Source organism: Lithobates pipiens, unplaced genomic scaffold (genome assembly GCF_037356315.1).
Source record: "Lithobates pipiens isolate NorthernLeopardFrog02 unplaced genomic scaffold, aLitPip1_a1.2 Scaffold_23, whole genome shotgun sequence".
NCBI classification, from domain to species: domain Eukaryota; kingdom Metazoa; phylum Chordata; class Amphibia; order Anura; family Ranidae; genus Lithobates; species Lithobates pipiens.
In genome coordinates, this window is record NW_027507785.1 from 144,167,650 (window position 1) to 144,185,466 (window position 17,817).

The 17,817-nt window shown below is 46.0% G+C and overlaps 1 protein-coding gene across 9 annotated transcripts in view; it reads right to left on the reverse strand.

The window, feature by feature from the left end:
• Window positions 1-17,514, reverse strand: part of POLDIP3 (DNA polymerase delta interacting protein 3) — a 606,971-nt gene extending 589,457 nt beyond the window's left edge. For 7 of the 9 annotated variants that reach the window (XM_077452451.1, XM_077452453.1, XM_077452458.1 and 4 more), the window contains exon 1: window positions 17,409-17,514. In XM_077452451.1, the coding sequence (XP_077308577.1) occupies window positions 17,409-17,473 (65 nt within the window). In that variant the 5' untranslated portion in view covers window positions 17,474-17,514. The remainder of the gene's footprint in view (window positions 1-17,408) is intronic. The other 2 variants (XM_077452456.1, XM_077452455.1) reach the window with 2 other exon arrangements.
• Between the last annotated feature and the right edge of the window lie 303 nt (window positions 17,515-17,817).

The following is a 17,817-nucleotide window of genomic DNA, read 5'->3' on the forward strand; positions in this document are numbered from 1 at the left end:
CGGACTGGGGGGACTACAAGGATAACTCAACTAGTCTGTCACCCAGCCGGAAGTTGATAGAAGACCCAGGATCTTTCATCTTGCACAAAAGTATAAATCCTGCATCAAAAAAAAAAAAAAAATGGACCAATGGGCCAGCAGGAAAACCCGACTGGCCACCTTGTAACTATAGCCGGGATCCCTCTCAGGCTGGATGTCCTTCACTAGGCAAAAAACAAAAATAAAAGTCTGCTGGGGCAGCAGGGAGGGTTATTAGCACAGGGTCCACCCCCTGGGCAGTACTGACATTTCTGTGTATTGTGTTACAATTTGGCCAAGTTCTCCTAGTGGCAGGCTAACAAACCCATTTAGTTACAGAGAGGAGCTGTAACAGACGGTGAATATAAGAGAAATAAAAAGTCTCTTTAATCGGATCCTGACCAGTGCACGCCGATGTACATTGGCAGAATGGCACGGCTGGGCAAACGGGCGTACCTGTACATCCTTTTAAATTTGCCGCCATGCCATCGCGTGAGCGCCACCCAGGACCTCCTCGAGTCGGGGCATGGGTTCCGTGGACTCAATTGCCACGGGGATACCCGCGATTGTCTCATGGGGAGGAAGAACGGGGAGGATGCTAATGTAAACAAGCATCACCCCGTTCTGCCTAGTGACAATGTCAACAATATCTGCTCCCTGTGAACGGGAGCAGAGTTCAGTGATATTTCACACATAGCCACGCCCTCCCACAGTTATAAACACACCCCAGGACACACTTAACCCTTACCCTGCCCCCTAGTGGTTAACCCCTTCACTGCCAGTGTCATTTACACAGGAATCAGTGCATGAGCATAGCATTACTTGCTGTATAAATGACAATGGTCCCAAAAATGTGTCAAAAATGTCCGTTGTGTCGCAGTTAGAAAAAAAAAATAAAAAAATTTAAGAAAAACCCGACTGGCCACCTTGTAACTATAGCCGGGATCCCTCTCAGGCTGGATGTCCTTCACTGTCACACTCCTGGAACTCTGCAACTGTGGCTGGATAGATCCCCTCCATTGGCAACAGCAGTCCCTCAGATCACATGCATCTCTCTGACTCCCTCATCGATGGACTTACCTCAGGACACAAAATCAATTACTTTCCGGTCAGCAAAAACTGTTGGGATTTGTATTTCTCCATGTATACCAGTCTATGGGGCTGTTTTGTGTGTTAACTGTATGGCCCAGAATCCATTACAGTTCTCCCAGTAGTTCAGTACAGTCTCTCCCATTGGCTGTTTTAACTGTGGCTTTAATTGGTTTTCTTACGGCCAATAGAGGCACAAGAGAGCACAAGAGAGGCTGCTGAATGCACAGCTCTGTGTGTCAGCTCACATTACATTACTCAGTCAGTGAAAACAGGCAGGAGCCCCAACGCAGACATGACAGCCAGCTCTCTCCCCTCTTAGGCTGGAAAGCCTGTGTATATGCAGCCCATCTGTGTCAAAGCAAGTCTATGGCTGCAATACCCGCTACACATACATAAACACACACACATATATTTAGGACACCCACTATGTAACAAAATATGGGTCAAATGGCTAGATAAACCAGACACATGTACCTAAGTGACCCATCATCGTATGCTTAGGGGTGCAATTGTAGGTTTCACATGACAAAAAAAATAGCGAGGGTTCACAACCCCTTTAACCGGTTCCAGCCCGCCCTATAGCCGAATGACGGCCATAGAGCGGGCGCTTTCGTCTGGGAGGCCGCCCCTGGAAGACCTTGTGTTTACTTCCGCAATGCGCGCCACCGCGGGGGCGCATCGGGGAAGTTTTGTGTTCGCCGTGTCTCCCGGAGATAGGCAAACACAGATCGCTGTGAACGGCCAATCAAAGCGGCCGTTTACATCGCGATCGCAGCTGCCAATGGGAGATGATCTCATATGTAAACATATGGGATCATCTCCCATTGCCCCGTCTCTCTCTCTCCTCACACAGAGACAGCGTGTGAGGAGAGAGAGGGGATCTGTGAGTAGTAAAGCGATACAGTGTATGAAATACAGTCAGCCCAGTGCCATCTGTCAGCCCCGCCAGTGCCATCTGCCAGAGCAAAAAGCCAGCCCCATCTGCCAGTGCCACCTGTCGACAGTGTCACCTGTGATCAGTGCTGTTAGTGTCACCGGCTAGTGTCACTTGCCACATCAGCATCACCTGTCAGTGCCATTTGTGATCAATAAAAATGTCACAAAGATTATATTCAGCTGAGGAGGCATATGATATTCTTGCAGCCGACGAGAGCAACGGGGAGGTCTCCGCTTCGGATTCCTCCTCATATTCAGATTGCGAGTCTGACGTGGACTATGAGCCTGTCCTCAGCAGCGGTACAATGACAGCCTCAGAGGAGGAAGATGATAGTCTGCCCGTCAGACGAAGGCGTACTGGTGAGGAGGCTGTACCATCCACAAGTACCGCAGAGCCATCCACCGGCACCACAGTACCTCGGCAAAGGCCAAGTACCAGTGTGTCAACTCGGACAGCGCCATGCAGTGACAAGAAAAATCCCAGAACAGCGCTGCCTTCAACCAGCAAAAATACCTCCACAGACACCTTTTAGGACCCCCTAAAACTCGGCCCCAAAGGGTTAGGTCCCATGCCAGCCTTCCCTATTCCCTCCAGAACCCCTTGTGGCTTCCCCCTAACTCAGGAGAAGCTAACGTTCCCCCTTTCACTGCAAACCCAGTAGTCCAGGTGGACACACACAATTATTCCCTGATGGACATTTTCCACTTAATTTTTACAGAGGACATGCTTGAATCGATTGTGGTCCAGTCCAACCTATATGCCCGACAATTTATTGAAAGCAACCCAACGTCCTCGTATGCCTGTCCCTACGAGTGGAGAGCCCTAACAGGGGAGGAGTTTAAAAAATTTTTGGGCCTCACATTTTGTATGGGACTAAACAATAAAAATGAAATACGTGCATATTGGTCATCCCGCCCCATCTATCACATGCCCATCTTTTCCTCAATAATGCACCGGACCAGATATCTCATGATAATGAGATTCCTACACTTTAACGACAATACCCAGTGCCTTCCCCGGAATGACCCAAATTTTGAGAAACTTTACAAAATTCGGCCGCTAATAAATTATTTTTCTGAGATCTTCCCCCAGTTGTTTACCCCAGACCAACACATATGTGTGGACGAGTCCCTGATCAAATTTTCTGGCAGGCTCGGCCTAAAACAATTTATTCCCTCCAAAAGGGCCCACTATGGGGTAAAAATGTCTAAATTGTGTGATCGAGCCACAGAGTATACATATTCCTTCATGGTATACTAAGGGAAGGACACATAGCTACATCCCCCTAATTGCCCCGAATACATCGGATCGAGTGGGAAAGTTGTTTGGGAACTCAAATCCACACCTGGAGAAAGGCTACCATCTCTATGTGGATAATTTTTACAAAAGTTTACCCCTGTTCCGCAACCTCCATAGAAAGCAAACTTCAGCATGTGGCACCGTAAGGACGAACGGGAAGGGCTTTCCTCAAAGCCTCGTCAACAAAAGGTTAAGAAAAGGCGCAGCGGCGAGTTTATGGAACTAGGAAATTTTGGCTGTGAAGTGTAGGGACAGAAGGGATGTGTACATGCTTTCTTCGATCCACAACAACACTTTTGTTGAGATCACCAGGAGGAATGGCCCAATACAAAAACCAATTTGTATCCATGAGTACAACATGTTCATGGGGGGTGTCGACTTGAACGACCAGATGCTCAAACCCTACCTTGCCACAAGAAGAACATACAAGTGGTATAAAAAAAAATCAATTTATTTCTTTAATTTGGCTATATACAGTGCATTGCGAAATTATTCGGCCCCCTTGAACTTTTCAACCTTTTGCCACATTTCAGGCTTCAAACATAAAGATATAAAAATTTTATTTTTTGTTAAGAATCACCAACAAGTGGGACTAGAGGTCGACCGATATATCGGCCGGCTGATATATCGGCCGATATTTGCCGTTTTTTAAATAATCGGCATCGGCCAAATTTGCTGATAAAAAGCCGATTTATAACTACAGCGGGACTTTGAAATGACTTCTGTATAGAAGACAGTGCGAGTTGCCTGAGTCGTCATAGCAACACTTTCCTCCTCTCTGGGCAGGCTGCCAAGAAAAGAACTAAATGATACAATGTTTACACTTGAATGAATGAAGTCATCTCTGTGTGTAGAAGTTCCCAGTTTAACCATTTAAAGAGGAAGTAAACCCCTTCAAACCACTTTGACCTACAGGTAAGCCTAGATTAAGGCTTACCTGTAGGTCCAAGCAATATCTCCTAAACCTATATGGTTTAGGAGATATTTGCCCGAAAATGGGCACCGCTGTCTACGGCGCATGCGCCGTAGACAGCGGCGCGCAGGCGCACTAAATGCGGCAAATCCAAGAATGGATTTGCCTAATTTGTCGACTCCCGTGCGCATGCGCGGGAGTGACGTCATCGCGGCTTCGCCGCTGTCATTGGTCGGAGCTGCGAGACACCACCAGCAAGATGGATGCGGCGGACTACAGGGATCAGCGGCGACTTCGCTGGCTCCTGTGTCAGGTAAGTGACACATAATGAGCTACTATGCGATGCATAGTAGTCCATTATGCTTTACCTTTGCAGGGAAAAAAAGAGGAAGTAAACCCATCAGGGTTTACTTCCTCTTTAAAGACTAAATCTTTTCTGACACTTGTTGCTTACAAGTAAAAATCCTGTATTTTCTGCCAGAAAATCACTTAGACCCCCCAAAAATTATATATTTTTTTTAGAAGAGATCCTAGGGAATAAAATAGCGGTTGTTGCAATATTTTATGTCACACGGCATTTGCACAGAGGTCTTTCAAATGCATTTTTTGGGGGAAAAAAATACACTATTTAAAAATAAAATAAAAACAGTAAGGGCCGGTTCACACTGCGGGCGATGCGAGGCGACACGACTTGCCTCGCCGCGATCTGACAAGTCGCCCCCGTTCTGTACAATGGAACCGTTCTGAGAGGAGCGACTCGAGTCACTCCGACTCAGAAAAAAGGTTCCTGTACTACTTTTGGGCGACCTCGGGGCGACTTGCATTGACTTCTATACAGAAGTCATTTGCAAATCGCCGCTGAGGTCGCGGCGAGTCAAGTCGGTGTCGCCTCGCATCGCCCGCAGTGTGAACCGGCCCTAAAGTTAGCCCTTTTTTTTTTTTTGGCCAAAAGTTTTGACTACCTGTTTTTATTTAATACATAGGTTTTTTTTGTTTTTTTAATCTAAATCATACATACAAGTAAACTGATTGGAGGTTTGTTTTGTTTAATAAATGTTTAAATGTAAGAAATTTTCTGTATCACTTATGAAGGCTGCTTTCACACTGGAGCGTTGATGTTAAAACGCAAGTTTTAGCAGCTCTTTACCATCATTTTAGCGGTGCTATTTGGCTGCTAGTGGGGCACATATAACCCAGCTAGCGGCCAAGGAAGAGGTTAAATGCGCCCATGAAGCACTGCTGCCAAAGCGCATTGCATGGGCTTCGGCAGTGGTGCCCATTCATATCAATGGGCAGGAGTGGTGGAGGAGCGGTATACACCACTCCAAACGTGCTGCTTGCAGGACTTTTTTTTAAGATCCTGCCAGTGCATCGCCTCAGTGTGAAAGCACTCTGTCTTTCACACAGACTGCAGGGGAGCCATTTTGCAGGCACTTTACAGGTGCTATTTTTAGCCCAAAAGCGCCTGAAAAACGCCCCAATGGGAAAGGTGTGTTAGATCAAGGGGGATTAAAAAAAATAATAATAAATAAAAAAGGAAAAAAATAAATAAAATAAAATCGGCCTAACATATCGGCCCAAAAAAAAAAAAAAAAAAAAAAAAAAAAAAAAAATCGGCTATCGGCCGCCATGATTTCTAAATATCGGCATCGGCCAGAGAAAAAACCATATCGGTCGACCTCTAAGTGGGACAATTGTTAAGTGGAAGAAATCTATTGGATATTTTAAACTTTTTTAGCAAATAACTGAAAAGTGGTGCGTGCAAAATTATTCGGCCCCTTTGCTTTCAGTGCAGCAAACTCACTCCAGAAGTTCAGCGAGGATCTCTGAATGATCCAATGTTGTCCTAAATGACTGATGGTGATAAATAGAATCCACCTGTGTGTAATCAAGTCTCTGTATAAATGCACCTGCTCTGTGATAGTCTCAGGGTTCTGTTGAAAGCACAGAGAGCATCATGAAGACCAAGGAACACACCAGGCAGGTCCGTAATACTGTTGTGGAGAAGTTTAAAGCCGGATTTGCATACAAAAACATTTCCCAAGCTTTAAACATCCCAAGGAGCACTGTGCAAGCGATCATTTTGAAATGGAAGGAGTATCAGACCACTGCAAATCTACCAAGACCTGGTCGTCCCTCTAAAAACTTTCAGCTCAGACAAGGAGAAGACTGATCAGAGATGCAGCCAAGAGGCCCATGATCACTCTGGATGAACTGAGAAGAACTACAGCTGAGGTGGGAGAGTCTGTCCATAGGACAACAATCAGTCGAACACTGCACAAATCTGGCCTTTATGGAAGAGTAGCAAGAAGAAAGCCATTTCTCAAAGATATCCATAAAAAGTCTCGTCTAAAGTTTGCCACAAACCACCTGGGAGACACACCAAACATGTGGAAGAAGGTGCTCTGGTCAGATGAAACCAAAATCGAACTTTTTGCCCACAATGCAAAACGATATGTTTGGCGTAAAAGCAACACAGCTCATCATCCTCAACACACCATCCCCACTGTCAAACATGGTGGTGGCAGCATCATGGTTTGGGCCTGCTTTTCTTCAGCAGGGACAGGGAAGATTGATGCAGGAAGGGGAAGATGGATGCAGCCAAATACAGGACCATTCTGGATGAAAACCTGTTGGAGTCTGCAAAAGACCTGAAACTGGGACGGAGATTTATCTTCCAGCAAGACAATGATCCCAAACATACAGCACAATCTACAAAGGAATGGTTCACAAATAAACGTATCCAGGTGTTAAAATGACCAAGTCAAAGTCCAGACCTGAATCCAATTGAGAATCTGTGGAAAGAGCTGAAAACTGCTGTTCACAAACGCTCTCCATCCAACCTCACTGAGCTCGAGCTGTTTTTGCAAGGAAGAATGGGCAAGAATTTCAGTCTCTCGATGTGCAAAACTGATAGAGACATACCCCAAGCGACTTGCAGCTGTAATCGCAGCAAAAGGTGGCTCTACAAAGTATTAACGCAAGGGGGCCGAATAATTTTGCACGCCCCACTTTTCATTTTTTTATTAGTTAAAAAAATCCAATAGATTTCGTTCCACTTCACAATTGTGTCCCACTTGTTGATGATACTTCACAAAAAATAAAATTTTTATATCTTTATGTTTGAAGCCTGAAATGTGGCAAAAAGGTTGAAAAGTTCAAGGGGGCCGAATACTTTCGCAAGGCACTGTACAACACGTATGTAATCTATCGTAAATCCACAGAAAGACCCATACCCTTCCTTGGCTACCAGGAGGAAATTGTCACTGCCCTTCTATACCCCAATGGCCCACCAGAAAACATTCGGTCCGATGTTATTAGCAGACTCTCTGAACGCCACTTTCCTGATAAAATCCCTCCCAGACCAACAGGCCGAAGACATCAGAAAAAACGTCGGGTGTGCAGCAAACAAGGATTGAGAAGTGACACCACTTATTGTGCCCAATGCCCTTCCCAACCAGGCCTTTGCATAGGTGACTGTTTCCGCCGTTACCATACTTCAGTGAATTATTAGTGAAGTATGGTAACCATCACCCTCACTTCCTGCCATTTACCTTCACACCCCTTATGCCTCTGCTTGCTCTGTAACGGACCCTGGCTTGTTATTCGACCACGCTTCTGCCTACCGATTCTGTACATACCTCTGTCTGATCTGGAACTGACCCTGGACTGTTTGACCATTCCTCTTGCCTGCCTCTTGGACTGGACTGATCTTGTACCCTCTCAGTGGACTAGTGGGATTCATAAAAGGGGTCTCACATATGTGAGAGGCTCCAGAATAGTTTTTTTGGATGAAGAAGACAATTTTATTTGTTTTCTCATTCCTAGATTAGAGTCTGGAGACTCGGAGGCTTCAAAGAGATTTGGGTGGGAGAAGGCTCTACCCCTATCCCCATTCTGTCCTGAACGAGGCCTTACTTCTGCCTGCAGGACCTATACCATCATGCCTCTGCCTGTCGCATGAACTGACCACACCACATGGATGGACCATGTTCCTGCCTACTACCAGGACCAATATTTTGGCACCGCTGACAATCTCTGCCTGCACTGACCTTGGACTGTATATGGACAGTATCCCTGCCTTCTGCCTATATTGACTATGGACAGTATACCTGCCTGTTGCCTGGAAAATTGTGTTCACTTTTGCTGACCAAGTCCCTGCCTGCTGCCTGGACCAGTGCTATCATACTGTGGACAACTGCGCTGCTAAAACCACAGGTAATCTTTTGTTTACTCTTTTTTCAGCAGAATGTATTTTGGGGTGTAATTCTTGGTATGTGCATGCTATGTGTCCCTGGAACACCTGATGGTGTTCCTTGCATGTTGGGCCTCTGTATGTGGCCAAGCTGTGTAAAAGTCTCACACATTTGGTATTGCCATACTCAGGAGTAGCAGAACGTATTTTGGGATATCATTTTTGCTATGTACATGCTATGTGTTGGAAAACTTATAAATGGACAACTTTGCGTAAAAAAAAAAAAAAAAAAAAAAAAAAAAAAATGCGTTTTTTTTTCCACATTTTCCCAAAACGTCTGGAAAAAAAAAAATGAACCATTCAAGAGACTCATTATGCCTCAGATTATACGTTGGGGTGTTAGCTTTCCAAAATGGGGTCACTTTGTGGGCATTTCCATTGTCCTGGTTCTCCAGGGCCTTCAAAAAAGTAATAGGTTGAGAAATGAGATGTGTAATTTATGCTCCTAGAACGACTTATGGTGCTATTTCAATATTGGGCCTCTGTATGTGGCCAGGCTGTGTAAAAGTCTCACACATTTCGTATTGCCATACTCAGAAGGTGTAGCAGAACCTATTTTGTGGTGTCATTTGTGGTATACACATGCCATGTGAGAGAAATAACCTATTACATTGAAAATTTTGTGAGGAAAAAATAAAAAAATAAAATAAATAAAAATCTTCATTTTGCAAAGAATTGTGGGAAAAAGACGACAACATCAAAAACCTCACCATGCATCTTAGTAAATACCTTGGAATGTCTACTTTCAAAAAAAGGGGTCATTTGGGGGGTATTTGTACTTTCCTGGCTTGTTCTGGTCGCAAGAAATGAGATAGGCCCCCAGTACATCAGGTGTGATCAATTTTTTATGATTCGCACCACAGCTTGTGGACTCTCTAACTTTCACAAAGACCAAATAATATCCACTAATTTGGGTTATTTTTACCAAAGATATGTAGCAGTATAAATTGTGGCCAAAATTTATGAAAAAACATTAATAATTTGCAAAATTTTATCACATAAAAGAAAAATGTGTTTTTTTCCAAATTTTCGGTCTTTTCTAATTTATAGCGCAAAAAATAAAAAAAACTCAGAGGTGGTCAAATACCAGCAAAAGAAAGCTCTATTTGTGGGGAAAAAAAAAAAGGACACAAAATTCGTTTGGATACAGTGTTACATGACTGAGTAATTGTCATGCAAAGTGTGAGAGCACCGAAAGCTGAAAATTGGTCTGGGCAGGAAGGGTGTTTAAGTGCCCAGTAAGCAAGTGGTTAACCACCTTCAGACCGGACCATTTTGCTGGTAAATGACCAGAGGTCTTTTTACAATTTGGCACTGCGCTGCTTTAACTGGTAATTGCGCGGTCATGCAATGTTGTACCCAAACAAAATTTGCGTCCTTTTCTTCCCACAAATAGAGCTTTCTTTTGATGGTATTTGATTGCCTCTGCGATTTTTATTTTTTGCGATATAAACGTAAAAAGACCGCAAATTTTGAAAAAAATGATATTTTCTACTTTTTGTTATTAGAAAAATCCAATAAACTCAAATTTTAGTCATACATTTAGGCCAAAATGTATTCAGCCACATGTCTTTGGTAAAAAAAAAGTCAATAATTGTATATTTATTGGTTTGCGCAAAAGTTGTCACATCTACAAACTAAGGTACGTTTTCTGGAATTTACGCAGCTTTTAGTTTACGACTGCCTATCTCATTTCTTGAGGTGCTAAAATGGCAGGGCAGTACAAAACCCCCCCCAAATGACCCCATTTTGGAAAGTAGACACCCTAAGGAAATTGATAAGTGGCATGTTGAGCCCATTGAATATTTTATTTTTTTGCCTCAAGAGATTGAATAATGACAAAAAATATTTTATTTTTTTATTTTTTATTTTTTTTTACACAAAGTTGTCACTAAATGATATATTGCTCACACATGCTATGGGCATATGTGAAATGACACCCCAAAATAAATTCTGCTGCTTCTCCTGAGTACGGGGATACCACATATGTGGGACTTTTTGGGAGCCTAGCCGCGTACGGGGCCCCGAAAACCAAGCACCGCCTTCAGGCTTTCTAAGGGCGTAAATTTTTGATTTCACTTCTCACTACCTATTACAGTTTTGAAGGCCATAAAATGCCAAGATGGCACAAAACCCCCACAAATGACCCCATTTTAGAAAGTAGACACCCCAAGCTATTTGCTGAGAGGCATTTTGAGTCCATGGAATATTTTATATTTTGCCACAAGTTGCGGGAAAATTACAAACTTTTTTTTTTTTTTTCACAAAGTTGTCACTAAATGATATATTGCTCACGCATGCCATGGGCATATGTGAAATGACACCCCAAAATAAATTCTGCTGCTTCTTCTGAGTACGGGGATACCCCATATGTGGGACTTTTTGGGAGCCTAGCCGCGTACAGGGCCCCGAAAACCAAGCACCGCCTTCAGGCTTTCTAAGGGCGTTACAGTTTTGAAGGCCATAAAATGCCAAGATGGCACAAACCCCCCCCAAATGACCCCATTTTGGAAAGTAGACACCCCTAAATTTAGGGGTACACTAGTGAGACAAGGTAATAAATGGCGGGTGCCCTGAAACTATAAAAAAAATAACTAACCAACCAGCGTCACCTGTAACAGTTATATGGTGATCACTGGTGAAAGGGTTAACTAGGGGGCAATCAGGGGGCTTTATGCGGTAGTATATGGGGGTCCCTGGCGCTATAAAAAGCTGCGGCGAACCTAAATACCTACCTGCCTAACTAGCGTCACCTGTGACACTAATACAGTGATCAGAAAAACGATCGCTTATTAGGCTGGGTTCACACTGGAGCGATGTGGGAACGCCACGAATGCGCGGCGGGTTCCCGCATGACATGCCTCCCGGCGGCAGTTCACACTGCCCTATGCGAACTGCTGGGAGTGTCAGTGAAATGTTAATGACACCCCCAGATCAGTTCGCATATCGCAGTGCGATCTGCAAACTCGGATCGCATGGTCTGAACACCCATGCGATCCGATTCTGCTGCGGACCAAAAAAAGGGTCCCGTGCGAGTTTGCGGCGGGTGCGACACGAATTCAGCCATACTATCTGTATGGCTGAACTCGAATCGCACAGAGATCGGATGTGATTTGCACTGCAGTGCGGTGCGAATCACATCCGTTCTCATAAACCGCTGCAATGTGAACCCAGCCTTAGTGACACTGGCGACGGGGGTGATCACGGGGTTAAACCTTTATTGGGGGGGTTAGGGGGGTACCTTAGAACTAAAGGGGGCTAACCCTAACTGCCCTAACAGTTATTACAGTCACAAATGACACCCGCCGGGTGATCAGGGGGTTAAACCTTTATTAGCTAATAAATGGCGGGTGCCCTGAAACTATAAAAAAATAACTAACCAACCAGCGTCACCTGTAACAGTTATATGGTGATCACTGGTGAAAGGGTTAACTAGGGGGAAATCAGGGGGCTTTATGCGGTAGTATATGGGGGTCCCTGGCGCTATAAAAAGCTGCGGCGAACCTAAATACCTACCTTCCTAACTAGCGTCACCTGTGACACTAATACAGCGATCAGAAAAATGATCGCTTATTAGGCTGGGTTCACATTGGAGCGATGCGGGAACGCCATGAATCCACGGCGGGTTCCCGCATCGCATGCCTCCCGGCGGCAGTTCACACTGCCCTATGCGAACTGCTGGGAGTGTCAGTGAAATGTTAATGACACCCCCAGATCAGTTCGCATATCGCAGTGCGATCTGCAAACTCGGATCGCATGGTGTGAACACCCATGCGATCCGATTCTGCTGCGGGCCAAAAAAAGGGTCCCGTGCGAATTTGCGGCAGGTGCGACACGAATTCAGCCATACTATCTGTATGGCTGAACTCGAATCGCACAGAGATCTGATGTGATTTGCACTGCAGTGCGGTGCGAATCACATTCGTTCTCATAAACCGCTGCAATGTGAACCCAGCCTTAGTGACACTGGCGAGGGGGGGTGATCACGGGGTTAAACCTTTATTGGGGGGGTTAGGGGGGTACATTAGAACTAAAGGGGGCTAACCCTAACTGCCCTAACAGTTATTACAGTCACAAATGACACCAATGCAAAAAAAAAAAAAAAGCAATTGGTGTCACTGTGACTGGGGGGGCAGGGGTAATTGGGGGGTGATCGGGGGGTAAAGGGGGGGTGTGAGTGTGCCTGGCATGTTCTACTGTGTAGTGTAGTGCTTGTGCAACTCACCGATGCTCTCTCCTCGGTGCCGGAACGAAAAATACCGACACGGAGGAGAGAATACATCACTTCCTCTCCTGTGTTTACATTACAGGAGAGGAAGTGATGTCATCGGACATTTTCATTCGTCGGGAGCGATCGCGAGGGGGTGGCCATTAATGAATGGCCGTCCCCTCGTCCGGGATCGCTCCCGAACGAATACCGACCGCCGCAGGCACCGGGCGGGGGCCCGATTGGGCCCCCGACCCGCGGGCAGGCAAGGACGTACATGCAAGCCCTTATGCCTGCCCGTGCCATTCTGTCGACGTACATCGTCGTGCGGCGGTCAGCAAGTGGTTAAATAACAAAAATATACTTACCTTCACTGTGCAGTTCGTTTTGCACAGAGTGGCCCTGATCAGTCTTCTGGGGTCCCCAAATGCCGCTCGCAGCTCCTCCCCGCATGGTTAAAACACAGGGAGAGCAGGTTGGGTGGGGGGGGGGGGGTGTACCGTGCGGGTACCCTCACGAGTCCAGCATTAGTGTCCAAACGCTGGACTCAGACCGCCCCCACATGATTGGCAGCAGCGGGAGCCAATGGCTGCTCTGCCATCAATCTGCCATCCAGGGCCTCCTGGAGAACAGGCCCAAAAAGGTGATCACATGAGGAAAGGTAATCCACAAAGCCTGAGCTTTGATGCTGCATCTCTCGACCAGGCTTTCAACCAAACAGCCCTTCTTGCAGCATTAACCAAAGCTGCAGACCTGGCCGTTAGCTTTACCAACTCTACAGAAGCGTCGGCTAGGAACCCAACCACTTTAAATAATAAAGGAAAGGATTTTAGCAGCTGTTAAGAAGTGCCTGCAGAAATGAGACTGCAACTGAGTTAACCAATGTTCCAAATTTCTAGCCACGCAGGTGGCCGCAAGGGCCGGTTTGAGTGCAATAGAGGTGGCATCCCAAGCCCTCTTTAGCAGCATATCACCCCTTTTGTCCATGGGGTCCTTAAGAGATCCCAGATCGAAGGCCAAATCAGTCTTTTTGGAAACCTTCGCTAGCGGTGTATCCAACTTAGGAACCTTGTTCCAAGGCTGGGCCGCATCCTTCTCAAAGGGTAATCTACGTTTAAAAATGCCTGAAAAGAATGGTCTCCTCTCGGGGTGCTCCCACTCTGGCAAGTTCGCTTCTACTAGAGATTTGTGCATGGGGAAAACTCTGAATTTTTGGGCAGAGACCCCCTGATACACAAGGGCATGCTTAGAAACTGTACCAACTCCTCTCTGATATCTAGGGTGTCATAGATGGCTTTTATCAAGTCCCCCACACCGTCCAACGTCAATTTGTACCTGGACCCTCTGGAGCAATCTCCCTCTTCATCGGAATCAGACCCTGAATCTATTTGAGAAGAGGTAAGCGATCTGGGCTCGTTCTCCTTATGTTCCCCATCCTCCTGACTGGGTTCAAAAAGGGAGGGCAAACTTTCCGCTCTAGATAAGGGCACAGAGGGACCCTGCATCCTATCCATCATTCCTCTAAATGATTTAAAGGTGGATGCAATTTCGTCTTTTAATGATGCAAGGATCTTAGGACACTCTGTCATGGAGTCATCCTTATATAAATCCTGAATAATAATAATTTAACTAGCACCAGCAATTTACACAGCGCTTTACAATATAAAAAGGAGACAATACAGTTACAATACAAGAGGATTAAGAGGGCCCTGCTCAGAACAGCTTACAATCTAAGAGGGTGGGGCAGGTGGTACAAAAGGTTTTAACTGTCGGGAATGAGCTGATTGAAGTGGTAGGAGATTAGTTGGAGATGTGATAGGTTTCCCTGAATAAATGAGTTTTCAGGGATCGCCTGAAGGTAGTAAGAGTAGGGGATAGCCTGACACATTCGGGGCAAAGCGGTTTCTCCCAATTGGGAGCGAGTTTTGTCCCACAAATGGCACACTTTCTCCTGGGAGGCAATATCTGAGATCTGTTCTGTGCTTTATCCTGAAAGCAAAAGAAAAAAGACAAAAGACAAACCGTGAGAGCCTATTCCCAACCCCCACCACCACTGTGCTCAGGGGGAAGGAGGGAAGTGCCCAACCCGTCACCTGTGGTTCCCCACCCAGGGAATGGCTTTGGTCATAAGACCTTACCCCCTTCCAGAGTAAGCCATGGTCTGCCCTCACCACGCTCACCTGAGAGGTACCGGTGCCAGAAAAACAGGAGTCGACCGCCTGAACGGCTGCAGTGCCCTCCATGGCTCCTCAGTGTCTGTCACAGCCTCTGCTGGATCTACACAGGCTCTGGACGCCCAACAAGCCACACACGTTACGCCTGGAGACCGGAACCTTGACTCATGGTGCCCCCTGATGATGCAGTTCCTTCGGAATCTGCGTCACTTCCGTTCGTTGGAACGCAGATGCCCCTCCTCAGACTCATGCACGTTCGTTGCTATACCCATAAAACGGACGTCCAGCATGCCGCATGGACGCCATTCGTTTTTGGTCGCCGTTTGTTTTCCGGTAAAGGATAACCAGTTTGTGTGGCAAAATGGAGGTAGGAGATCCGCCGCTCTTCAGAGGGCCAACTCTCCCCGAGTTTACAGGCAGCGGTGTACAAGCAGCCCTCTATTCACTGCTCTAGACAGAGAGGCGCTTTGGGCAGAGAAGGTACTTCAGAGGCTCCCCAGGACAGTCCTGGAACATAGAGCTCCCCAGGTTCCTCACATGCTTCCTTCCCATCCAGCAGGAAACACAAAAACTGAAGGGAAAGACCTGGAGGATCTCCTTTTAACCACTTGCTTACTGGGCACTTAAACCCCCCTCCTGCCCAGACCAATTTTCAGCGCCGATGCATTTTGAATGACAATTGCACGGTCATACAACACTGTACCCAAATGACATTTTTATCTTTTTTTTTTCCCACAAATAGAGCTTTCTTTTGGTGGTATTTAGTTACAGCTGGGAGTTTTATTTATTGCTAAACAAACAAAAAAAGATGCAAAAAAAAAAAAAAAAAATCATGTTTAATAGTTTGTTATAAAATTTTGCAAACAAGTCATTTTTCTCCTTCATTGAAATGCGCTGATGAGGCAGCACTGGTGGGCACTGATAGGCACAGTTAAGGCAACACCAATAGGCACAGATAAGGTGGCACCAATAGGCACAGATAAGGCAGTACTGATGGGCATGGATGGGTGGCACGGATATGTAGCACTGTTGTTGAGGCAGATTGTGGGCACTGATGGGTGGCACTGTGGGCACTGATAGGTGGCACTTATTTTATTACATAGGTGGCACTGTTAAGGGGCAGGTGGGCACTGATACACTGGCCGTGATTGGGACTGATGTCCCGATCACAGCCGCCGGTGATCGGCTTTTTTTTTCTCCTCGCTGTCAGCACGAGGAGGAAAAATAGCCGATTACCGGATCTGTTGTGTCACATGATCAGCTGTCATTGGCTGACAGCTGATCACGTGGTAAGGGGTCGGGATCGACCCCTTGCTCAGATCCGTGATCAGGAGAGTCTCAGACTCGCTGATCACAGAGGGCGCGCCCCTCAGGGGGCGCGCAGGCCGCTCGTGCACGGGACGTCGTCAATAGACGTCGTCCCGGCAAAGCAGGTCCGCGCTGTAGCCGTCATTCGGCTATAGCTTGGATCTCTAGAGGTTAACCATTTGGGTGAATGTGTTTCCTGTCCTGAAGGGAGGAGCCCTAAGTCTCAGAGACTGTCCTGGAAGACGATAAGAGAAAATTGTGCTAACTTGACTGTTTTGTTGATTCCTGAAAGAGTGATCGAAAGAGAGAGATTGAAAAAGTGCTACACAAAATACTTTGCGACTTAAAAATGTTGCATTGACCGCCATTTTATTCCCTGGGGTCTCAAAAAAAAAAAAAAAAAAAAAAAAAAGAAGGTTTTGCAGGCGCTATAGCGTTCAAAATAGCGCCCGCAATCCACCCTCAAACAGCTACACCATTCTCTCCAGTGTTAAAGCCCAAGGGCTTTCACACCGGAGCGGTGCACTGGCAGGACGTCAGGAAAAGTCCTGCCAGCAGCTTCTTTGGAGCGGTGTGTTTACTGCTCCCCACTGAAATCAATGGGGCAGCACGGCTATAGCATTGGCAAAACGCAGCTATTGCGGATAGTTTTAACCCTTTCTCAGCTGTTAGCAGGGGTTAAAAGCGCCCCGCTAGCAGTGAAAATGCACCGCTAAATAGCCGCATTTACCACCGACACTTTGGGGGGCACAGTGTGAAAGGAGTCTTAGGGCTTCACACTGGGGCGTTGCGGGCACTGGCCTTAAAGCGGCATCATACCGTCGATTTAGCGGCACTATTGTGATTTACATATGAAAGCATGTTTAGAATGGGGGGTTGGGTTACCTGTCAAAGCCAATGAACTGAAGAAACAAACCGCATGTGTACTATTCCCTCACTTACGGATCACTAGCATTGAACTCCAAGCAAACAGTAAATAATAAAAACCCCAGTTAAAATTGTGCCCCCTGCCCATTCAATGGTTTGATACACAAGCCCTACATCACTACTGCTGCCTGTATTGGCATAAACCTAGGCAGAAGAAACCACAGCATGCAAGAGTGGAGCAGGTTTCGTTCATTCCCTCCAAGCTATAAAACCTGTTTTAAGCATGACGTTTAATAACAGAGCTGCAAAAAAAACAAGGCTTAGAACCTCCAACTTACATGTCGTTTATTCCGGACACAACCCTTCGCCTCCTGATCAGTTCATCCAACGACACGTCCTCCATGTTGTCAAAAATAATTAACGCCCGCCCCTTCCGCTATGGAAGCCTACGTTATAGCAGTGACGGCAGGACGCAACAACGCGAACAGACTTCTAAGAACCATCATGCATTTCACTAATTAACATGCGTACTTTTTATTTCAAGCTAATAAGCGCAGCTTTTTATTCTGTGCTCTTGGCAAACATTGGAGAACCAAAAGTTCTGTGCAATAAATGATTAAATGAAAACATAGCTTTTAATCACGTGTTTTCTCCATCATTTTATAAAGGGTATCTCATCTATATCTCCCGACTGTCTCTCATCTGTATAGATTGCACATTTCTTTGAGGCCAAATTCTTCTGTTTCT